Raw genomic sequence first — 23394 nt, forward strand, 5'->3', positions numbered from 1 at the left:
GAGTGGCTCTGGGGCGGCTGCATTACAGCAATAGTGTCATTTCTAGGGGTGGGGGCTGCTGCTGAGCACCCTGAGGTGGTGCTGGGAAGGGCTCAGAAAGCCCTGCGCTAGGACCAGGTCCTCCATCTCCCCACCGTGTCCTGCTTAGGACCACAGGGTCCCGAGTGTCTGAGTGAGGCCAGGCAATGCCCAGCACGTGGCCTGCCTGTGGGCAGCCTGGGGCACGGAGAGATGGCACCCAGGTATGGAAGAAATACACTTTATTAGAAAAGCGCTCTGCAGAGATGCCAGGCTCTGTCGTACCAAACTCATCCGCTCGACTCTGCTGGCTGGGCCCCCGGAGCTGTGACAGCCTCCCTGAGCGGCGTCTGGCTCTGGTCATAAATAGTGCTTTCCTGCTGGCTGCTCCTGGCAGAGGCAGCCCCAGGGCCGGGGGACATTGGTCGAAACCAGCTCGACCCCATGCCAGGAGCAGCGTGGTGGCGGAGGGACAGCGGCACCAGGGGGGCAGTGGCACCAGGGGCTGTGCCTCCAGGAGCGGAGAAGCTGAAGCGGCAGCGCAGGGCTGTGGGAGCAGCCCAGGCATGGGCGAGGATGTGGGGCACGTCCCCAGCCACGGCCCCACTCATCCCCTCACCCCCGCCACGACGGGGACCGACGGACCGGAGTGGGGCGTGGGAAGCAGGTGGCTCCGTTACTGCAGAATATAACATGGGTACGTCTAGTACAACAAGCACTGCTTATGCGATCGATAATACTGCTAACAAAAGGGGGGGGGGGGGCCCAGCTCCTGCCCCTGCCTGGGGAGTGGGGAGCAGGGCACAGGGGGGTACCAGGGCAGGGGAGGAGATGGGACTAAGGGAAAAGGAGGGTGAGGGAAGAGACGGGGGAAAGAGGAGGCTGGGCGGCTCTCCCGGTGCCCCCTCTCCAGTCCAGGCCCCCACGTGCCTGCAAACGTCCTTCCTCCTGCCCAACCACACCCGGTGTGGGGCAGGCTGGCATGGGGCTGGGTGCCAGGCTCCCCATCACTGCACCGTCTGAGCGGGCACTGCAGCTGCTTTGGGCGGCTCCAGGGTGGCTTCTCGGCTCTTCTTCCTGGGAGGCTTTTTAATGGGCGTCTTCTTGGCTGCTTGCTCGCTCTGGGGAGCCGGGTCCTGGCTGCTAACGGAGGTTTGCTTCTCTGCCCGCCTGGGCTCCCCGGCCGCTGGCTCGGCCGCAGTGGGGATCAGTTTCTGCAGGTTGGGCGAGGTGGGCAGCAGGGGCTTGCTGGCCTTCTGGCTGCCAGCAGCTGCTGAGCGCTTGGCTTTCTGGGGCGGGGTGGGCTTCTCCCGCTGGGCACCCACCCCGTTGGGCCGGGCGCTGCCCTCCCCCTTGTTGAGGCTCTGAGTCTTTTCCTTCAGCTGGGCAGCCAGCAGCGTGGCTGCCTCGGAGGCCAGGTGGGGATGGAGGGTCTCAGAGCGTGGCTTGCTGGCACTGGGGCTGCGGGGAGCCTCCCCGGTGCGCCGCTCTGGGTGGAAGCCGCCCATCTTTTTGAAGGCGTTCTGCACCGCCCCGTTGATGTTCTCCATCTGCTCCGAGTTGGCCTTGCTCCTCTGCTTGGGCTTGGAGGGTGACTGGGGCTCCACGGTGAGGCCGGCTTTGCCTTCGGGGACACCGGGCTCCTTGGGGTGCTTCTGCGGTCTCTCCTTGCTGCGCGTGCTGCCCTTCTCCTCTGCTTTGCTGTGCATGCAGGCTGACGTCTCGCTGGGGCTCCTCTTCCTCTTGGCCAAGCCCTGGCTGTGCTCGGGGCTGCTGGGCCGCGCAGCCACTTGCTCCGGGGACCGGCTGGGTGCCGGCAGCGAGTTGGACTGGTTGGAGTTGTACCGGCCGTGGATCCAGGACACCTTGGGCTTGGTGGATGGGTCGGGGGGACGGGGCTTGGTTCTCTCTGGGGATGGTGGCTTCCCGGGCCCCCTGGGCTCCGCTGCCATTTCTTCCTCCTCCTTGGACTGCTTGGAGAGGCGGGCGACCCTGGCATAGAGGGCGGCACTGGCTGAGCCCGACCCGCAGGATGAGCGCTCACTGTCCGAGGACTTGAGCAGGGGCATTTCGCTGCTGTCGGCCTGGAAGGCTTTGATGGAGCCAGTCTCCTTCAGGAAGGTGTACTCGCCCGCCTCTTCCCCGCCGCCTGGGGCCACCAGCTTCTCTCCAGGGCTGGAGGACGTCCCCCGGTCCCTGCTGTCACCCACACTCTCTGCGGGAGGAGAGCACAGAAGTGTCATGCGAGGATGCGCCTGAGGAGGGGACAGGAAGGGCCAAGCGCAGCAGATCATAGAAGCACAGAATGGTTTGAGTTGGAAGGGACCCTTAAAGGTCTTATCAGTTCAATCCCCTGCCATGGGCAGGGACGCCTTCCACTAGGTGCTCAAAGCCCCATCTAGCTTGGCCTTGAACACTTGCAGTTATGGTGCAGCTACATCTCTGGGCAGCCTGTGCCAGTGCCTCACCCCACCTCGTGATAAAAAAAAATGCATGTGCTGGTGGGACAGGGACAAAACGGGTCTCCCCCAGGCCATGTCCCACCTGGTCCCTCTCTGCCTCCATGTCCCCCTGTCTCCATGGTCAGCCTTGGTCGGGGTCCCCAGCCTACCCCTTCTTGGGGCCAGGGCAGGAGGAGCCGGGCGCACGGTCCTCTCCAGGCACGGTGCCACCTCCCCTCCCTCATCTCTCCATGGAGCAGGAGGTGGGGCTGCAGCTGGCCCCAAAGCACCCAAGAAAGTGCCATGCCCCTCTGCTCACCTTCATGGGGGACGCAGTACACTGGCCCCTCGTCTGTAGTGTCAAATGAGGAGAAGGAGCCGCGGGAGGACCAGGACGGGGAGGGCTGCTCCACCACTGAGGGTGGCTCGATGAAGCTGCAGTTCAGGGTGTTCTCCAGGTCATGGTGAGCCACTGCAAGGGCAGGGAACCGGCTGTCAGTGCCTGCCCTACCACACCCTGGCCCCGCTCCAACCCCGACTTGCCCATGGGAATTGGGGTCCCAGCAGGATGATGGGGATGGCTTCCCAGGCATGGGGACAGCCTCACCTTCAGGGGGTCCCCGCCAAGTGCCCACACTCTGTGACCAGGTTCCCTGGAAGGGCAGTGACAAACATCCTCTGTGCTTGGGGACAAGCGACTGTGGGCAGCCTAGCCATATGAGGCTTCCAGCCACCTCTGCCCCCCTTGGGGCTGCCATGGCATATCTCCCAAATCAAGGATGGGAGAAGGGAGGAATGAGACACCCAAGCCTGGGTGCAAGTGGCTGCACGTGTACCTGCAGGTTGCACACCGGGTGTCGAGCAAGAGAGGCCACTGCCAGATCCCACAAGAACGTGGTGACCACGCGGGTTTGCCCGGGCACTGTACAAACTGGCCCAGCCGTCTGCAAGGAATGTCCCGTGCTCAGGGGCACCATCCCCTTCCTGGGGACAGGACCAAGCTGCCAGGGTTAATTGCGGGAGTTCCCATTTCCATGAACGTGAGTTTTCTGGTCTGGGAGGGGCTGTTATTTCTCAATGATCATATTTAAGTATTTTCACTGAAAAAAAATTTGTCAATAAAAATCCTTGAGGGTGGCCAGGGGTGAGATTTTTGCCCTGCCAGTGCAAACGGCCCTGCACCCTGACCCAGATGCTTCAGCATCGCCCCTGGTCACTGTGACACCCCTGGGGCTGCAGCTGCATCCAGCGTGCGGTGGGGGAAGTCACAGCGCTGCCACAGGCAGTGCTGGGGTGACTCTCCCGAAAGCCAAGCACTGCCGGATGCTTTCTGTGCTGCTCTCCTGACATTTACTGGTTGGACTGTTTGATCCTTGTGACATTCAATGCTTTATAATGAAGTAAGTCTTCTAACACTGTAAGTGCTGTTGGGATGCCCCCCACAACATTTAATGTTCCTTAGAAAGTCTGACTGTGGAGAGGGAAGACCTACTGCACGGATGGATGGTTCATTAAATTTACAGGAGTGATGTATGCTCAACCCTGCATGGCTTGGGTTCTTGGAGAAGAACAAAGATGCAGCAAAATAGCAGATGGGTAAGTGCAGGACAGACAAACACAGGGGATGAGCCATGATTTGAAAGGGCCACGCTCCCCACGTGTGTCCCAGGGAGCCATCCCACTTGTACTCCTCCACTGTGCAAGTAGGCAAGGGGGTAGCTGAGGTGACCATGAGCATAAGCGGGAATAAACCTTGAAGGGGACTGACCTGAAGTGTGGATGCAGCAGGGGCTGAGCCACTCGCCAATGCCCGCTCAGTGCCAGCATGGCTGGACAGGGCACTGGACCCTGGCTGCATAAGGGACGGAGGAAGATGCAGCAGCAGAGAGAAACTTCAGAGCAGTTATGCCAGAGCAAAAGCAGCAGTGATATTTAAAGAGCAAATGGCCAAGAGAGGGGGAAGCAGCAGCTCTGACATGACTTTCCTTGTAATAAAAACCAAAAAGGGAAAATTAAAAGCAGACTGTTGGAAACAGATGAAGCACAATGCTTCCTGAGAGAAGGCGTGACAAGTCGCTGGGACTCACGGCCACGAGGCATCTCCAGGACTTGGATGAGACTGAGGATATGGCCAAAGGAAAAGGAGGCTCTCCCGAGCACCAGCAGCAATTTAGAGCTCAGCTGGGGGCTCCTGCCTGGCCTCTGGGAAAGCCCATCAGTGTGAAAAACACAACCAAAGCAAGCCTTTGGAGCAGGGTCAGGTCTGGCCAAGGTTCCCTTCCCATCCACAGGAATGCCACGCTGCCCTGGGTGCAGCCCAGGGATGTGGAGCCAGGTGCAGCAGTGCTGGTACCAGCCTGGAGTGCAGGCAGCTGCTGTGCTGTGCGATGCCCCAGAGGACGGCGCTTCCTGCTCTGCTCTGGCATCTGGCTCGGGGAAACTTGGCTGATAAATCATGGGCTGACAGGAGCTGCAGAAATCTGTTCACTTCCTGCAGGCCAACAAAGAGCCCATCTGCTCGCTGACACCTCCATGAGCCTGGCTGGGGCAGCAGGACCAGAGTGTTGATGCCACCTGTGGCACAAGTCCTGCCCCACGTCACCTGCACCCAGCATCATGCTGCACATCCACCAAGTGCTCGGCCGGCCATCGCAGCCCTGCTGCCAGGGACCTGTCCAGTGCCCCTGTACCCCAGCACTGCCTTCTGTGCCTCACAAGTGGCTGCACATGAATGAGAAGTATCAGCCCTAAATGCACTTGGGGCCGTGCTGTCAGATCTCAGGATGGAGACAAAGCAGTGAGAGGCCCCATGCGAGGGCTCCCCTGGAGCCTCGAGACGTGGTGTGGGCACTGCTGGCACTCCAGGTCCTTGTACTGATGCGTGCAAGGGCTGCCACCTGAGCCTCCTGCTGGCATTTGTGGCAGAAGGGAGGTTTTAAGCTTGGCTGATCTGCTGTGGTCAGGAGAGGCTGCTGGCTCCTGTGCCGATGATGATGGTGGACAGATGTTGCAGCTCCAGGGCCAGCCCCAGCTGGCTGGGACTGCTGCCTGCCCAGGTCCTGTCCTGCCTGCCGGCACAGGCAGCCCGAGTCCCTTGCACACCTCGTGCTGCAGCAGCTCAGAGCCCCACTGCTCCTCTTTCATTCCCATCTCCAGCTCCCAGCGGCCACGGTGCAGAGTAGGGCTCCGGACAGCCTCGGGACACAACCCCGACCTGGGGGAGAGTGGGCAGGCAGAAACGTGCTCCTGGGATTGCCTTGCTGAACAGCCAGAACCCCCAAGCAGGTTTTAATGCAGTTGAGAACAAGGCTGTAGCTCACAAAGCCTGCTTAGACCAGCCAGGGAGCTGCTGCAGAGCTGAAGCTGTGGATGAGGCTGAGGAGCAGCTTAGCAGCTACAAAGGCAAAGGCAAAAGCCCTGCGTTGCATGACAGAGCAGGCTATGTGATTTGGAGTCAGTAAGAGTGATGCCTGCTGAGCAGGTATTCCCTGCCTGGGCTTTTTACTGCCCGAGGAATCACCCACAGACACAGGCACCCAACAAGCCTCAGTGGGACTTTGAAAAATGCTGTCCCTGCCGAGGTGGCTCCTCCGTGCGTGTGCTTGTGCTCACAAGTGGCGATCAGCCCGGAGGGAAAACCTGTCTGGCACCAGGTGCTAGCAACCGCGTGGCAGCGGCAGCTCTACAAGGACGTGAGCAGAGTGACCAGGTGTCCTTGGCTTCAGCCAGTGCTGATTTCATGGTGGCATTTCCTAGGGTCCTGTGTGCCTCTACTGCTACTCTGACACTTGTGGGGGGAGGGGGTGTGCACCAGAGCACCTCATGGACCCCCCCTGCCTTGCGCTTCCCACTGGGATGGATGCTGAGGACACGGGCACATGGGGACACGTGCCACCAAGCTGCGGCATCCCTAAGGGCAGTCCCACGCACTGAAGTGGCACCACGGCCACAGGCATGCAGATGCCACTAGCTCCCTCACCCAGGGCTCCTTATGCCAAGCGGGGCCTAGAGACACCAAGGGCTGAGCACCAGAGGGACTGGGAGCTGTCAGCATCAACACCAACTCTGCACCCCCACACTCCCAGCGCCAGCACCTGTGTGGATGACAAGACTAACACACGGTGCCACACATGCCAAAGCAAACAAACGCAGACCGTGACCAAAGCATTTCAATCCAGTGAGACAGCAGCCCCAGGAACACAAACAGGCTCCAGAACTGTTTGCCCCAGCACAAGCCAGCCCAACGAGAGCAGCCCTACAAATGGCTGGGTGTCTAGGTGGGATCGGCGAGCGTCACGAGCATCTTCCAGCGTGGACTCCTCCATCACGGAGGCCGAGGCCGAGCTACGAGGGATGGGGGCCACAGGGCTGCCACCGCCGCCTCCCTCCCTGTTTACACAGGGCAGCTGGGTGGGAGCCAGGTGCCATGGGGCGGCTGCAGGAAACGCGCACACAGCTCCATTGAGCCCTGCGCACACAGACCCCTCTGTCCTCCCCGAGCCCTGCCTGGCCCCTTCCACAAACACAGCCCCTGTTTTGGTTGCAGCAGGGATGTTTCCCCGGCCTCAGCACGCTCCGCTCCGGGCCAGGGCTCTGCTGCATCTCAGGGCGGGAAGAAATCCAGGCATGATGCAGACCCGCAGCAGCTTTGGCTCAGCTTGCAGAGATAGGGGAGACTTCTCCAGGATGGAGGACATCCCCCTGCCTGCCCCCTGTGCCTTGGGGCGCAGCTGCTCCACAGTGGGGCGCTCCAGCCCCTCACAAAATTGGGGTGGGGCTGGGTTAGGATTGAAAACACGGACAGGGATTTTTACTGTGACAGGGATCATTCCTCAATGTGGGAAACTAAAAATGCACAGAACAGCTCAGCAGAGCTCCAGGCACCATCCTTTGGCAAGCAAAGTGAAGCCACCTGGATCCCACCTTGGGATCCAGCAGCCAAAGGCTGAGAGGGAAGGATGGAACCTCGGGGTACACAGCTGGCAGTGCTCAGCGCAGCCCCTGCGAGCCGCCCTGTTCCAACCCTGCAGGGGAAACGATGCTCTGCAGCGTGGCAGGGACCCTCAGCACAGCCAGGGACAGGCAGCTTCACCCCAAGCCCTGCAGCCCCCCTGGGAATCCAGGTGTCCCTGCCGCTGCGCTGCCCTGCTCACAGCCCTGTGCACACCCGAGTCCTGTGTCCATGAAATCCCAGCATGGGTTTGGAGCGGCAGCAGCATGGCAGGCTGTGTGCTTCAGCCCAGGACTAACGCCCTACTTTTCCTGGCGCTGCACCCAGGTTTGGTTCTCTGCCCCTCGCTGCCCCTCAGCTCCATACCTACAACCTTGGGCAACTTCTGGCGGCGCAGGGGGATGCGCGGGAGCTTCATGCTGATCCGGCTGAAGCGCCCACACAAGCGTCTCGGCGGTTTCTTGGCTGCTGCCGGGTCCTGATTTGCTCTGCAAGACAGTGCAACAGCCCCATCAGGCACGGTGAGACATGAGGTGCTGGCTGCACGGCGGGGGGGGCATCAATCAAAGAGCCATTCATTGAATCAGGAGCTCCGGGATGCTGGAAATGCAAAGGGGTTTTTGGGGAAGAGACAGGACTGAGATCGAGAGATGCAGTAGGGAACCCCAGGAGTGCAGTCCCTGTTGGTTTTGCCTTGGAGAGCTTTATCTCAAAGTGGCTGAAGCCTGAGGCAGCTCAGGGGGGGCCCAGGGGTTGGGCACGCATTGGCACTGCTGCCAGCCCCAGGCACTGCCTCACCTGTGCCTGGTGCGGCCTTGTGGCATGGCCAGACCCCACCTGAAACACCCGCAAGCTCCCAGACAAGGCTCTGAATTATATGATTAATCCTTTTAAAAATAAATAAATAAAGAAAAATCCCAACCCCAAACAAACACGTGGCTTCTCTTTATTTGCTCTCTGGTTTTGAAGCCTCTCGGGGATGAGTTTTCAAGCAATTATCTGCAGCCACAGGAGCAAGAGGCTCGGTATGTCAATGCCATTCAACCTGTGCACGCTTGTGGCCGTTGCAGTCTCCCTGCTGCAGGACCTGGCCGTCGCTGTTCTCTGTGGCACCGCCACCGTGGGCTGCTCGGGGACAGGACACAGTGGTCACAGAACGGGGTCCGGGCACCCTGTGGTGCCAGCCCGCATGGGGAGAGAGAACTATTTTGAGCCACTTCCCATGCAATACTTCTCCAAGCGGGGCTGCATTTGTGAAGTGGCTCCTTTTATCTGCAGCATAATTCCATGCAGCCCGCAGGCTCTCCAAACCAGATGTGCCAGGCTGGAGCTGAGCTGGCACAGCTGCAAGCAGAGGCTTCCGGAAAATTCTCGTGCAGAGGCTGGCAGCACAAGGGGAGGCTTTCTTGCTGCTGGAAGAGCTCCCTGAGCCCCCTCCTCCCTTGCCCAGCGGTGCAAACCTTCTCCCCAAAAAGTGCCCGTCCCTGTCCCCATCCCCGCCCCCGCAGCAGGGACTGGGGGACTGGCTTCACCCCGTGGACCACACGGGAGGTTGCTGTCCTGCTGCCCCATGCACACTGCTGATACCCCGGCCCTGCTGCGGGAGCTGATGTGAACATCCCTGCCTCAAGGACAGCCTGTGCCAGGTCCCCTCTCTGTACTCCCCTCTTTCGGCCAAAACCAACAGTGATCAGTCCCTCTGCTTTCCGATGAAATCTGGGGTCTGGGAATACTCCGTGCCCTGAGGTGAGAGCATTCGGCTGAGTTCCCCTGAGCCAAGTGAGTATTTCTCTGCTGTGGGCTTGCAGCAGCCACCAGCCTGCAGGACAGGAGACAGGCACAAGCTCCCTGCGGGATCACAAGCATCCCATCCCAAAACACTCACTCACCCATTTAGCTGGCCCACGACTGTCACTCCCCTACCCTGACTGTCCCCATGCAGGACAGCACTGCAGCCCGTCGCTCTCCAGCAGGTCACACCACACAGGACAGGAGCCAGTTCTGGACGTCCAGGCCATGACTCACTGTATTCTGGGTTTCCCTTCGCAGAGCGGCTCTAACCCCCAGAGGCTCAGGGGGACCCAGTGGATCTCAGTGAAGTGATGGCCAATGAGTGGGACACAAAGCCAGGGGCCACCCCAGGAGTGCAGGGAAGGGGGTCCTCCTGCCCCCACCCCATGCCTTCTTCTCTCTGTCCTCACGAGGATGGGAAACAGCCTGGGTTTTCCTTCCCGTTCTTCCCTTTGCCTGCCAGCACCCACTTACAAAAAAAAAAAAAAAAACAACCACCACCAACAGAAAAAAACAACAAAACACCCAATGCTGGCACACCGAAGGGACTGAAGAAATGCTCTGGGGGATGCAGCGGGCAAAAGCCACCTCAGGAGCTGCTGCCAGAGTCCTGCAACTCTGCACCCACCCAGGGTCACCATGAAGACCGGCAGGAACAGCACCGGGACCCCGCGCTGCCCGCATCCCGGCACTCACCCACAGGCTTCGTCTTTCTTGCGGCAGACGCAGCAGCAGCAGAGCAGCGAGAGCAGGAGGATGAGCAGCAGCGCCAGGAGGGCTCCGGCCCCGATCACCCCCATCCGCTGGTTGGCCTCTGCAAGACGGAGCAGGCTCAGCTGGGAGCTGCCGGTGGCCCTGCCACCCGCACCCCGCCGCACTCACCCATGTGGCAGGCGCCCGTCAGCGGGTCACACGTGCCATCGTGGCAGCTGCAGGCTTCGGCACAGTTGGCTCCGTAGTGGCCCAGCGGGCAGGTGAGGTTACAGCTGGGGAGAGGGCACGAAGTGAGAGCGGTGCCGCTGCAGGTGCAGCATCCCGGGGACGCTCCCTCCTCTCTCTTTCCTAAACCCTCTGCTCTGGGAAGAGCGGGCAGCACCGCTCCGGGCTGCTCCAACACAGAATCCCCCTGTGGACCCTGCGATCCCCACTGCGGCAGGACCCCATTGCCCCACAGCCACCTTTGCTTGTCCCCACATTTGCTCTCGCTGCCTCTGCTCTCCGCATGGCCAAAGAGTCCTCCATCCCCGCGTGCTTTGCAAGGCTTTGCAACAAGGCTCACGGCACAGCGGTTATAAAAGGTCGCTAACCCCTCAGTCACATCTGAAACCAGCCCAGCAGCCCTGAGGCAGCACTGCGCATCACGTGCCAGGTTTCCAGCTCAGCTCCGCGTTGACGTGGCCGTTGCACCCTGCGGGCCGCCCCGTGCTGCCCCAGAGCATGTGCGGCGCGGAGCCCTTCCCCCGCAGCCCACGAGCTTGGAAAGCTCCCAGCTTGCTTTATTTACAGAAGGGAAAACAACTGATCAGTCTAAGCAAATAGCCACGGCAACTGCCTTACCAGGGTGAACCCTCCTGGGTCAGCATCAAACCTCCTTGCGCAAAGCAGCCTCCCCGGGAGCTCTCACCAAGGTGAGGAGCACGCACAGGCACAGGCACCTTCCCACAGACACCAGGGCTTGAACACAGAAAATACATGCTGGGCACACACTGAAGGAGCCAGGGCTCTGGGGCCACGTAGCTCTCTGGCAGGGTGGGACCCATGGGACACGTCCTGCCCTGCATCCTGCCCCCAGAGCTCTGGAGACAATGACAGTACAAGGTGTTTTATAGCTTCCTTCTTTTTTTTTCCTTCTCCCCTCCTATTATACTTTGCTTTATGCATCCTTTTTGAACAAAGCATGTTTAGAAAAAAAAAATTAAAAAAAATCAGCCAAGCCCAGCCATATGGCTGCAAGGGACCGAGATGACCCCACGGCTGGTGGGACAGGCACCACAGTGTGGTACCAGGACGGTTTCGGGCGGGCTGGTGGCACCGCTGGGCACTGACCCCAGCGCCAGCTGTTCCCAGGTGGCAGAAGCCACGCTCCAGCCCGCCCACACTTCCCCAGGGCCGCAGCTGCTCCCTCGGCTGCAGCCGGCCACAGCTCAGCCCATTTCATGCTCCTCCAGCTTTCAAAGCATTGTCCTGGTCGAGCCTCGTGCCTGCTGCGGCTGGAATGGGTGCTGAGCCCCTGCAGATGCTCTGAGCAGCTGCTCTGCTGCAGCAGCCACGGGGCAGGACACAGCGATGGGTGCAGGGATATTTTCAGGACAGTCCAACACCCCCGCCCAGTGAGATCCACATTTCTGCCCCAGGCTAAAAGATTTTGGGAGAGCACAGGGGGCTATTTTTTTTCCAAGAGGGTCCAGACACCTTCAGGAATGATGCAGAGCAGGTGGACTTCTTTGTGCACACTACAGATGTCTCAGTAGCCTTTCCTTTAGCACCCTCCCTTCATGGTGAGGACACACTTTCCTTGCCTTTTCAGGCAGCATTTCTGTTCCGCATTGGAAGAAAGCAAAGGGATGAGCACTCACTGGGACAAGGCCCGCTCCCAGCTGGAGGCAGCTGGGGACGGGTGCAGCAGTGAGAGCACAGCCGGGGGAAAGGGGAAGGGGCTGGAGGGCTTCGGGCTCCTCCCGGGGGCTTGAGAAAGCCCCCAGTGCAAGCTGCTGCTCGGAGCAGGAGCACCACATGGATGCCACATCCATGAGGCTATTTGGTAGTCTGAGATGACGAAAAAGGTTTTCTCTCTCTTTTCAGTTAGGAATCCCACCCTGAACTTAAAAGAAAAAAAAAAAGTTTTGTCAAAGTCATTTGTTTGTGCCAAATGGCTACTTCTTGAAGTAAAATCCTTTTGCCAAGAAACCCACCCAGCTGCTAGGGGAGACGTATGCCGCAGCTCAGCAGCATCCGAGCAGGGCTCTTGGGAGGGGTCTGCAGCGCTCTGAGGTGCTTGAATGAGGTTTTGGTGTCACTGCCCAACAGATGCTTTTATCTCATCACAACCAGGGACAGGAGCAGACCCGCCAGCACCCTGTTTTGCTTCCCAAACTGCAGCTTTACCATGCTGATACCACAGCTCAGCAAGAACATGCTTCGTGCTTCCCACGCAAGAACGGGTGCTTCCCACAATGGCCTGTGAGCAGTTCTACTGCAGGAAACCCATTTGCTGCTCTCTTGGATCTTAGTTAGTTTGGAGCACACCAAATCCTCTCCGCACAGCCCCGGTGTAAGGGCTGGAGGTGACACAAAGCATGGTTGGCATGCTGCAGGCTTGGCAGAGCAGCGCGCGTGCCCGGGGTGCCCGCCGAAGCTGCAGCTCACTTACTACGTGCCATGGGATCCGGCGCGGCACAGGCACCTGCCCGTCTCGAAGTGGCACTCGCCGTTGACGCAGTCGCTGCAGACGAAGGCGCAGTTCTCCCCGTACGTCCCATTGCGGCACTTGGTTTCGCACCTGGGGGTGGCGAGGGCAGGCAGCTGAAGCACCAGGGAGGGGGCTTCCTGTGGCCTCCCCTGTGTCCCCAGCCCGGCCACCCCACGCTGCCCTGTCTGCTCCACGCAAGGAGATGAGATGTCAGCCCCATTCGGGGCAAAGCCCCACACCCAACCCCAGGCAAAGAGACTCCAAGAAAGCTTCAGAGCCGAGCCCCGCTGCGAGCTCCCGTGTTTAGGTGGGGTCACCACAGGCTTCCTGTGGTCCCACGGCTGTGCCAGCAGGCTCCCACCCCTGCCATCCCCTCCTGGCTGCACAGACCTGCCCACCCGTCCCAGGTCCCCATGCAGGGAGCAGCGGGGATGCTTGCACCGCTCCGGCAGGATGCCAGCACCTGCTGAGGACCAACTCCGCCGCCTGGGACTCACCGGTCACCAATCCAGCCGGGGTTGCAATGCGAGCACTTGCCATTGATGTGGTTGCAGGTGTGGCCATCCTTGCAGGGGGGACAGACCTTCTCGCAGCCCTCACCATAGAAGCCGGCTGAGCAGGGCTGGTCGCACTTGGTGCCGTTCCAGCCTGCCTCGCAGGTCAGGCAGCGCCCATCCGCCACGGTGCAGGGCTGCAGGCTCTTGCACTGCCCACAACTGCAACGGCCAAGGGAGACTCCATCACGGCATGCAGCATCCCCAGGGCACCCCGGGGCCCCCAGGCCCCCTTCCACCCCTCCCCGGACCAGCGGGGTCCCAACACTCACCGCCGCCGGCAGCCTTGGCCGTAGAAACCAGCGGGGCAGGGCTCGCGGCAGTATTTGCCCCGGTACCCCGGCTCACACGTGCAGGTCCCATCCACCTGGTTGCATTTGCCCTTGTAGCATTGGCAGTAGCGGTCACAGCGGGGACCAAACGTCCGCTCACGGCACTGGCAGCGCCCCGTGAACTGTTCGCAGGGCGAGTTGTTGCAGGAGCACTGGTTGTTGCAGCCGCGGCCCCACCAGCCTGGCTGGCACAGGCAGTTCCCGGTCTGCTGGTCACACTGGGAGTTGTGGCTGCAGTAGCAGGAGCTGGAGCACTGGGGGCCCCACCAGTTCGGCTCGCAGGTGCACTTGCCCGTCTTCTGGTCGCACTTGCCGTGCTTGCAGAGGCACACATTCTCACACTTGGGGCCCCAGCGGTTGGGGTTGCAGGTGCACTGGCCTGTCACGTCCTCGCACTGCCCATTGGGGTGGCAGCTGCACATCTCCTTGCAGTCAGGGCCCCAGAACTGCCGGGGACACTCTGTGAGCAGCACACAGACAGCAGAGTCGTCAGCCTCGGCTGCAGCATGCAGCACTGTGCAGCCGCGAGACAAACCCTGCCCCTGGGCACCAGCAGAAAACCCCATCCTAAACAGCATCTCCTGGCCACCGTCCCCTCACCTCCCAGTGCATTTAGGGTGTCAGAGTGGACCCATCCAAAGGGATGCTGCCCTGGGCACAAAGCCAGGGGGGACCAGCAAGGGCACAGCGGGAGCACTGGCAGCCCATCCCGTGTTCTGCTCCGTAAAGTCACCCTGGGACAATCCAGCCCTTTTGTCCCCAGGGCCACCCCGGGTGACACCACCGGTGCCGCTGATACTCACTGGTGTCACAGTTGGCACCGAAGTAGCCATGGCGGCAGCGGCACTCGCTGGGTCTCACGCACACCTCATTCTCCTTGCAGGTGAAGTTTCCTTCGCAGACGGCTGGACCGATAACAGCATGCATGAGGACACAGCACGGGCACAGCGACAGCACCTGCTGACCTCAGGCACCAAGTGCCACCAGGCTTGCCCCTGCTGTCCCTGTCCCCCACCCTGCAGAGCAGGGGACAGGGAGCACGGTGGCACTCCGGGGGCTGCAGAGCTGCGACACTGCACCCATCCCTGCAAGCAGCGCAGGGCCCTGGCAGCCCAGACAGGCAGGCTGGTTGGGGCCACCACCAGAAAGATGCCACCAGCCTCCTGCCACCGTACTCAAGCTCCAGCCCTGCCACCAGCTTCCTGCCACCCAGCTCAGCCCCGTTCCTGCTGTGGCTGCTCCCAGTGCCAGCATCCCTCACTCAGCTCCACATCCCCAGCAGGGCCAGCTGCAGGTAGGATGCGGGACATGGGGCGGGGGGGTTGCCCGCAGCCACCAGCAGAGACCCCCCCTCCCCACAGACTGCAGCAGGGACACGGCCACCCCTGTGCCTTGCGCCCCAGCAGGGCGGGTCCGCAGCCCCCCAAAGCCTGCGAGTCCCTCTCCTGTCAAGGGGAGTGGGTGCTGGGGCACGGGCAGGATGTGCTGCTGCCTCCCCGTGCCAGCAGGCATGGGCAGACACCCCCATCGCCCTGACAGAGCTTCCTCAGCCAGTGGAGAGGGAGAGCAGAGAACCCGCACAATCCACCTTACCTGGCAGTTCTTAGACCTACGGTGATGGATACTATAGAAAACCCTAAAATAGACAGATTAAACAGGTTAGGAGAAGTGAGTCTAATGGTTAGAACAGGTTGTGGGGAAAAGGGGGAGAGGAGACGGGGACAGTTTGCTGCGGGACTGTCCTCCCTCCGCTGTCTGGGGAGACCCCATCCTTCTCCCTTCCTGTGTCCCGTTCGCCAAGTGCAGGCACCGGCCGCATGCAGCGAGCGGTTACGAGGCACGTGCAGGGTGAGTTAGTTGGTTACGTGGTCTGCAAACCACTGGCTGCCTGGGCCAGCATGCACGGCTCTGACTGCAGCACCAGGGCAAGGTGAACGCTGTGGCCAGCCAAAACTGCAGGGAAGAACACAGGATCCCCCAAACCTCCTGCGCAGTGGCGTTGCAGAGGCTGACAGCTTGCACCAGCCCTGCACCCACAGCAGCCTCACCGCAGCCCACGGTGGGAGCCGTAATGCCAGGCACGGTCCTGGCTCCCGCCCAGTGGGCTTGGTGGCACCGGTGCTGGCAGGGCCTCTCTGTGATGGCCCGTGCTGGCACACGCTTGTCCTCGTCCTCTGCCAGCAGCCCTGGCTCCAGCGCTGCGGCAGCACCTGTGGGAGCCCCGGTTGTCCCGTCCCTCCATGCTCCGCCCAGCCCTTGGGGACACCTTGTGGTACCTTGCATCCGAGAGCTGCACCCCAGCCTGGGGCCCAAAGCTGACACGGAGCAGGCAACGCTCCTGCAGACCCTGCTGGGGGATGGCACCCAGGGGGTAGCACCATGGGGACAAGGGCAGCCCAGAGCCGGGCACTCGCTGCCTGCCAGCACAAGATGAGCTGGGGGCAGGCTCTGAGCGCTGCACAGCTCCAGAGCCCCCAGGCATGGCCAGGAGGACTCAGCAAAGGTCAGGCAGACCAGCAGCATCTAACGAGCCAAAATGCCGGTGCTTACCTATCAAACACTCGCTTCCTTGTTGCCTCCATCCTGGACAGCACACAAGCACTGAGGAGCTGCAGGAAATGAACACAAGTGATTAGGATCCCCCGGAAAGCCTCTATCCCTGCCGGAAACCTGATGAGAGCACCAGCCTGCAGGTGACACCACGATGGCGAGGAGCCACCACATCCTCTTCAGGCATGGAGAGCCATCAGCTCGTCCTCTGCTGTGCAGATGCTTTGCAAGGGGCACCAGGGCCATAGATTACCACAGGGGCTTGTGACAGAACCAGCTCAAGATGCCCCACCTGCAAACCAAGGCAATGCCAGGAGTGAGGACTGACCAGCTCCTCCCAGAACCACCAGTGATCACCAGTTTGCCTTCTGAAGGCACATGCGATATCCTCACAGCCTCCCATGCTCCCCTTCCACAACACCCAGAAGAGAGAAACTCCCCGAACATCCCGGACCATCAGCTCTGTCCTACCAGCTCTGCACAGATGCTCCCATGTTGGTGCCTTTTCCTAAAGAAATCAGGAAGGATGCAACAACAAAAACTTCACCTTCAAACGTTGCCATCTAAAAACAAACAAACAAAAAGATCCCCCCCCAAACCTGGAAAAAAGGTCCTGGGCAGAAACACCAGCTCTGCCCCATGGGTCTGGCCAAGCAGCCTGCTTCCAGAGGTGCTTGGATGTGAAGGATGCTCTGCCTGGTCCCACGCCCACAGCCCCCATTCCGGCGCTGCTCCTCTCCCCACCCAGCCCCGGCAGCAGGTTTCATTGCTGGAAAGCGAGGAGCTCCTGAAAACCTCCTTGCTCTGCACCCTCTGCTCTGGGAGAGTTTCTTATAACGCGGCTTGTTTTAGGGTTAGCACAGGAGGCAGATCCCCTCCTCAGCCCTTGTTCGCTCAGGGCAGCTCTGCCTGCGTGCACCCCGCTGCCCTCTGCGCTGGGCTCCCCAGGGATGTGCGGCACAGGGGCCAAGAGCAGGCTGGGGCAGACCCACACTGCTGCCGACCTCTCCCCAAGCAGCCGCGTGCCCTGCACGCAGAAAATGTCGGATCATGTTACTGCCAGCCAAGATTTAAAGGACAGAATAAGCTGAACATATTCCTCGACCGAGGCATTGGAAAATAATATTTAGGAGGAAGAAAAGCCCAGGCAAAGCAAGGGATGACCACGAGTACCTAGAGATGGGTTCGCTGCTCAGTGGCCTCGATGTCTTGGCAGCCTGGGGACGGCATCCGGCATCCCAAAGGCAGCCTGGTGGCCGAGGCACAAGGTGGCTGTGGACCCCAGCGACTGGAGCACAGACAGCTCCTGGGGGACATCCTGGCCTGGCCCACCCACCCCTTGCCCACCGCAGCTGCCAGGAGAGGGGCACTGGTATGCCCTGCGGCCACACAGGCGAGGGGACACCCTCTCCCCAGCCTGGCTGCTCGCACACGATCCCGCTATACCCCTTGATGAGTGCAGCTCTGCGCACACAGTGACTTCTCCCATTTACTGAGGTTTTCACACCGGCAGCGAAATATTACAGTAGCGCATGGCTGGGGATACCTGCAGCACTTGCAAGCCTGGGGCTCCAGCTGTGCCCCAGCAGGGACCTGCTGGAGAGACCGGCGAGCATCGGGAAGGGCAGCTTTCTGAGCATCATTAAATCTTGCTTGCTCAGCCCCATGTAGAAGCCCAGCAACACCGCCAGCTGCTCCACGGAGGCTGGGACAGGTCCCTGAGCCTCGGGTATCCCAGTGCATGGCCCTCATGTCAGACGCCCGGTGCCCCCTGGTCTCAGAGCACCGCGCACCAGCTGCATCAGCTAAAATGTTTTTGGCAGAGGCCTGACCCTTCGCAATGCAGGGACAGGGTCTCAGAGCCCTCTTGGAGGTGCAGAGATATCTACAAGGGATGCCGTCCTAGGTGGAGGCTTGAGTCAAGCCAGGGCTGCTATTTCCAAGCCTCCCATGGTGGGCAGTACACACCAATGCAACCCAGGTGTAGGGAAGACATGTGGAAAAGGTGCTCCCTGTCCCCAGAACCAGCAAGGGGCCACCATGCTGGGGGGTACTGGGAAGACGGGCGATCCCGGTGGAAGCCCCATGCACCTCGGCCAACGCTCAGCGTGAGCCACCCAGTCCCTGCTGGAGGTGGAAGCGACCCTGGAGGTTTAGGAGCAGGCCAAAAGCACGCTGCAGTCGAGGGAAACTTTGCACGGGTTGGTCCAGCAATGAACGACAGAGCCTGGAATGTGTTTTTTTTTTTTTTTTTTTTTTCCCTTTATATGTAACAAATGCAGAAGAGGAGGAGGAGACAGCAAGGAAGTATTCGCTCTAAACCCAGTGTAGTCACAGGACCACGTCTGGCTGCCAGAATGAGTTGTCCCAGGCTGGTGGGGCTAAGAGCAGCCCCCAGCAAAATGCATGCAAGGCAGAGGCTGAACTCAGCTCCCCAAGCCAGGCAATGGCAACCCCTGTGCGGGCAGCACCGCACGCGGACCCAGGAGCACCGTGTCCGCCTTTTGCAGAGGATGTTGAAAAATTGGACAGGAGGCAGAAAGGAACCACAAAAATGATTCAAGGCCTGGAAAAAATGCCTTGCAGCTGGAGACCAAAATAGCTCCATCTATTTAGCCCGTCAAAGAGATTACGCGGCGCTGTGATTGCAGCGGGCTCGTCACTCCCCGTGGGGACCCCGGGGCTCGAGCAGGGTCTGTGCCCCAGTGGGAGCAGCAGTGTGGGGCTGAGCATGCAAGGAGAGGTGGGGGGGGCACTAACCAAAGCGACTCCCCAGGGACCGGGTGGGCCCAAGGCGAGATTCTTCCCTACAAGACAGCCCTGAGTGAGCTACTGGGCTCTGCTCCAGCATAACAGGCTGAAATTTATCGTGCTGTGATAGACAGGAGCGGGGCTGATCAGGAATTGTCCTGCTCTACGCTTCCCTGTCTTTAGAAATTCAGTATCTGATGTTTTTTCAGGTCCACAATGGGAAACTCCCCACTAGGGAAATCCCCGCTGCCCTCCCCTTCCCCCCCGCACACCCCAAAGCGCCTCGCTTCCTCCCTCCTGTCACAGGGAGGCCTCCAAGAACCCGCAGCCACCTGGGCACCTCCAGCAGCCCAGCATCCTTGGATGCACCAAAACACCCGGGGGGCCGCAGCCCCCAGCGCCCTGAGCTGACGCCAAAGCCAGGCAGCAGCAGGGAAGACGCCTTCCCCTGCCACGAGCGGGACCCCGGCCCCCGCCAGCCGCGCCCCAGCCCACACCCCACGCCCAGGATTACCGTCTATCTTTTAGCAGATAGCTAATCTCTCCTTCGCTGTGCCTGGCTGTGGTATCCAACACCTCCACGCTCAGCCTCCCCTCATTTATCAGCTGCTCTGACAGCAAATAAATACGCTCGTATTTCAAAGCTCGAGTTCCCTCCCCACGTGGTCAGCATCCCTCGCCCGCACAGAGCAGCACGGACGGACCGTGGAGTGCCAGGACGGTGCTGGGACCAGTGCTCAGCCCCCACCCCAGGGCATCCTCGAGGATGCCCTTGGACCTGCTGCCCCTCCCAGGGCATTCCTCCTTTTGTGCGAAGCAGCCGGCACTCCTCCTGCTGAGCACTGTGGCTCTGCTGCCTGGTTTCAGCCCTTCTCTTTCTGTTTTATTTCTTCCCTTGAGAAAGGGCAAAAAGTCACTCTGGTTCCAAGTGTGACTACCCTGCAGCATACCCATAGCCCCGCAGTTTCAACGGGGCGAGGAGGGGTAGACGGGACGTGGCACTGGGTATCTGGTGCTCCCAGTGCAGCCCTCAGACTGGATCCAGCACCGCACTGGTGGCAGATGACCTGAACCCGTCGGCCGTTGGACTAACGGATGTGTTTCTGAAACATGCCTCATGGCTTTGTCTCCTCTGAAGGGGATTCAGTCCCTGTGCCCCACAACCACTCAATGTGGGACTACTGAGAAATTTGTTTAAAAACTTGCTCCTGACCAACACAGACATGCCCTGAGCAAGCAAGTGCTCTGGGCTTCATTATATTTTTCTTTTCCTCAAAGTGCTATAAATGCTGGGAAAAGGAAGAAGACGTTGCCTCTGAGATGTGACTGGCTCACAGGGATTTCACTGACGCAGAGGAAAAGGAGCACAGATGGAGGCAGAGCCAGGGCTGCCCCTGCTCCCTGGGACACAGCTGCATCCCACTGAGCATCCCGCGTCATGCTGAGCGTTGGGCTGAGCATCCTGCATCGAGCTGAGCGTCAGCAGGGATTGGGAGCTGCACAAATGCATGGGGGTGCAAATCCCAAAGCCCAGAGCACCACTGCCACCTCCCCCAGCCAAACCAGTGCTTGCACACTGCTGCCCAAACTGGGGAGGAGCACATCACCCCGACACTGAGCCCCCTTTTTCTCTGTTACCCACCACTCGGTGCCACCCTGTGCAGCATTGCCAGGCCCTAGACTGTGTCATCCACGGTGGATTGGGACATCCCTGCAGCTCCCCGACCTGACTCCTGCCAGAAACCACTGGCCTTGAGGTGCAGGCACAGACAGGTATGCCTTGGCGCAGTTGTGGGATCCTATGGGAAAGGAAACCCTTCACGCAGAGAAAGAAATGAAAAAAAAAAAAAAAGGATTACCAAAGGAGAGTTTTGGAGAGAGGAGGACAAGGACAAAGGAATTTCCACGTACACAGGGCTTGCTCTCAACAGCCCTGCACCCTGCATCTCAAGTGGCAGCTACAGGGAGAGTCATGTTGAAAGTTAACAGATTACAAAAGAGCTTCGAATTTAAGAGGAACAGTCACATTTAGTACACAAAACCAAGTAGCTCCAAAACACTTTTCTTCTGCCCTATGTAATTCATTGAATTGCTACCCACTAGCCAGGTCTCTGGAGCTTGCAGTGAGATGCTGAAGTAGAATCCCCAGCACCGAGGGGTGCCTGGACACACGCGGCAGAGCCCGGCACTCGCACAACCACCCAGTGAAACGCGTGGCAAGGAGTCAAAGCAGCAGCTTGAATGAATTCAAATGCCTAGGAAAGCTGAGCTGGGGGAGGGGGAAAATTGGACACCAAAACCCGGTGTTGTCGTGTGCAGGCTGACTCGGGCATCTCTCCAAGCGTTGCCCAGAACGGCTGCTCCCAGCCCCGTGCATGCAGTAGGACCTGCATCACCCGCCTCAGGTCTCTGGGGCCACCAAGCCGCGTTGGGATGGGGACATCGTGTGCTGCAGGCTGCCCCGGCTCTGCGCCCTGCGAGTGGTGTGGCCCTGCACAGTGCTGGGGGAAGAGGATGCACGCAGCTTTTGCACACATGAGCACCAGTCCCAGGATGCTGGGAACTGAGGGATCACTGCTCGCCACCCCTCTGCTGCCGCGTGACAGGGTGGCGGTTTTGTTGGGTACTGGCCTCACGGGTCACAGGCACCCGAGGAAGGCCCGCTCAGAGACCCATCGAATCCCCCTGCCGAATAACAGCACGGGGCTGGGAGCTGCGGCCGCGCTGGCTTGTGAAAAGCCTCCTTAGGAAACTCGGCCTGTAATCTGAGGAGGGGGCACCAGCGCCCTGCGGCCCTGCTGAATGGAGCCATTATGTGGGCCCTTCTAGCTCGCAGCACATGTTTTCCTTGTGGACTTGCCTGACCTCACGAGCGAGATGTAAAGGTGCATTTATAGCCAGGGCCCCCCATAAAGGGCAGGGCCTGGGGATCCTGCTCTTCTTGCCAGGATGGAGCAGCTCTGGGCGCTCTTCCCCCTTTGCTAGGGCCGGCCCGGACGGGGAGCTGGGCTAGCACCAAGCCTGAGCACTGCAAAGCTTGGCCCCGAGGTGATGCTCTGTAGAGCGACCCGTGGTGTCCACGGTATGCGGAGCACAGTGGGAGCGGGGAAGAGGCAGTGCCAGCCCCCAGGGCCCTGCCTGTGGCCAAGCAAGCAGGATGCAACCTCCGGGGAGAGCCAGGTGCTGCCAGCACCCGCTTTCTGAAGCTAAACCCGAGTGTCCCGGAGCTGCCAACGCATCCGCCCTGAGCAACAAGGGGCAGCTCCACCAGGACGCCCGCAGCATCCCGCATCCTGCCAGAGGCACAGGCCCGGGGGCAGCAGGGCCGGCTCCCTGCGGCGCTCTCCGCCCCCTGGAGCACGCAGCGCCGGCTCCCCACGGCAGGACCGGCCCCGGGACACCCAGGACTGTCCCCCCCGCGCTCGGACCGGGCTCGTCGCCCCTTCCCCGCCGCCGCCCGGCATAAGCCTGGGAAGGCGCCCGGGGCCGCGGCTCGCCCGGCGGAGAGGAGCGGCCCTCCCTCCCTCCCTCCCTCCCTCCCGCACCGCACCGCACCGCACCGCACCGCACCGCGGCCCGGCCCTGCCCCGCAGGGGGCTCCCGGTGCCCGCCCCACCTGCCCGCCCGCCCCCCCGCCGCTCCTACCCGCCGGCCCTGCAGACGTTCCTGCCGCGGGGGCTCAGCTCCTGCGCGGCTCCGCAGCTCAGCAGCAGCAGCAGCAGCAGCAGCACGGCTCCGGCTCCGGCTCCGGCTCGGGCGCGGCGCAGCGGCCGCAGCCCGCGGGCCTCCATGGCCGTCGGCGCGGCGGAGCCCGGCCCGGCCCGGCCCGGCCCGGCCCAGGCGGGGCTCGGCGGCCCGGCTGCTCGGTGCCCGGTGCCGCCCTGCCCTGCCCTGCCCTGCCCTGGCCGCCGCTCGGCAGGCGGAAGCTGCACTGCGAGCGCCGCGCCGCCGCCTCCCCCGCGCCCCTCTCGGCGGCGGCAGGAGGGGCCCGCCGCCAGCCAGGAAATTCCGCATTGGTTCCCCTGACGGCGGGCCAGGCTCCGGGGGCCGCCGCCGCCGCCGCCGCCGCCGCCGCCGCCGCCTCCCCGCGCCCGCCGCGGGCAGAACCGCCCCGGGCCCGGCCCCGCGCCCCGACGGCGCCGGGGGTGCGGGCTGCGAGCTCCGCCGAGCCGGCCGCGGGCCTCCGAGGGGAGAGGCTGCGGAGCTCTGCGCCCCCCGGCTCGGCCCGGGGGTCCAGCTGGGGCTCTGGCTGGCCCGGGGTCCGGCACAGCCCCAGGGTCCCGTGCCTCCGGGCGTCTGGAGGCCTGGGCGTCCGCCGGCTCCAGGGGTGGCTGTCCCAGGGGTCCGGCAGCCCCCGGTGCCCAGCGCCCCCCAAGGCAGCTTGTTGGAGCCACGCAGCGCCCCGTGGGATCCAAGCGGTGTCTGCAGTGGCAGGGCCTAGGCAGCCACTCGTTAACCCACTGTAAGAGTGCAACCAGGAAGCGGGGGGACACGCGGGCGCTTGTAGCATTTACACCCCTGGCATGGATAGAGAACACCCTGGCCACCTGCCACATGGCAGCACAAATGCCGGTTGTAGCAGCACACTTGCTGCACG

General features: G+C 61.3%; 1 protein-coding gene across 2 annotated transcripts; it reads right to left on the bottom strand.

Moving 5' to 3' along the window:
• Positions 1–245: 245 nt before the first annotated feature.
• On the bottom strand, positions 246–22642 carry SCARF2 (scavenger receptor class F member 2). 2 transcript variants are annotated; one of them, XM_040577057.1, is made up of 11 exons: positions 22443–22642; positions 16047–16105; positions 14300–14401; positions 13437–13956; positions 13108–13326; positions 12572–12700; positions 10084–10187; positions 9898–10015; positions 7777–7898; positions 2779–2931; positions 246–2233 (listed from the first exon to the last, which is right to left on the bottom strand). In XM_040577057.1, the coding sequence occupies exons 1-11, from the start codon at positions 22586–22588 to the stop codon at positions 1026–1028; spliced, it is 2880 nt and encodes a 959-aa protein (XP_040432991.1). In that variant the 5' UTR covers positions 22589–22642; the 3' UTR covers positions 246–1025. The 2 variants fall into 2 exon arrangements, with proteins under 2 accessions (XP_040432991.1, XP_040432992.1); XM_040577058.1 differs by lacking the exon at positions 22443–22642 and adding an exon at positions 15090–15132.
• Positions 22643–23394: the final 752 nt, after the last annotated feature.

Source organism: Cygnus olor, chromosome 17 (genome assembly GCF_009769625.2).
Source record: "Cygnus olor isolate bCygOlo1 chromosome 17, bCygOlo1.pri.v2, whole genome shotgun sequence".
Classification (NCBI taxonomy): Eukaryota; Metazoa; Chordata; class Aves; order Anseriformes; family Anatidae; genus Cygnus; species Cygnus olor.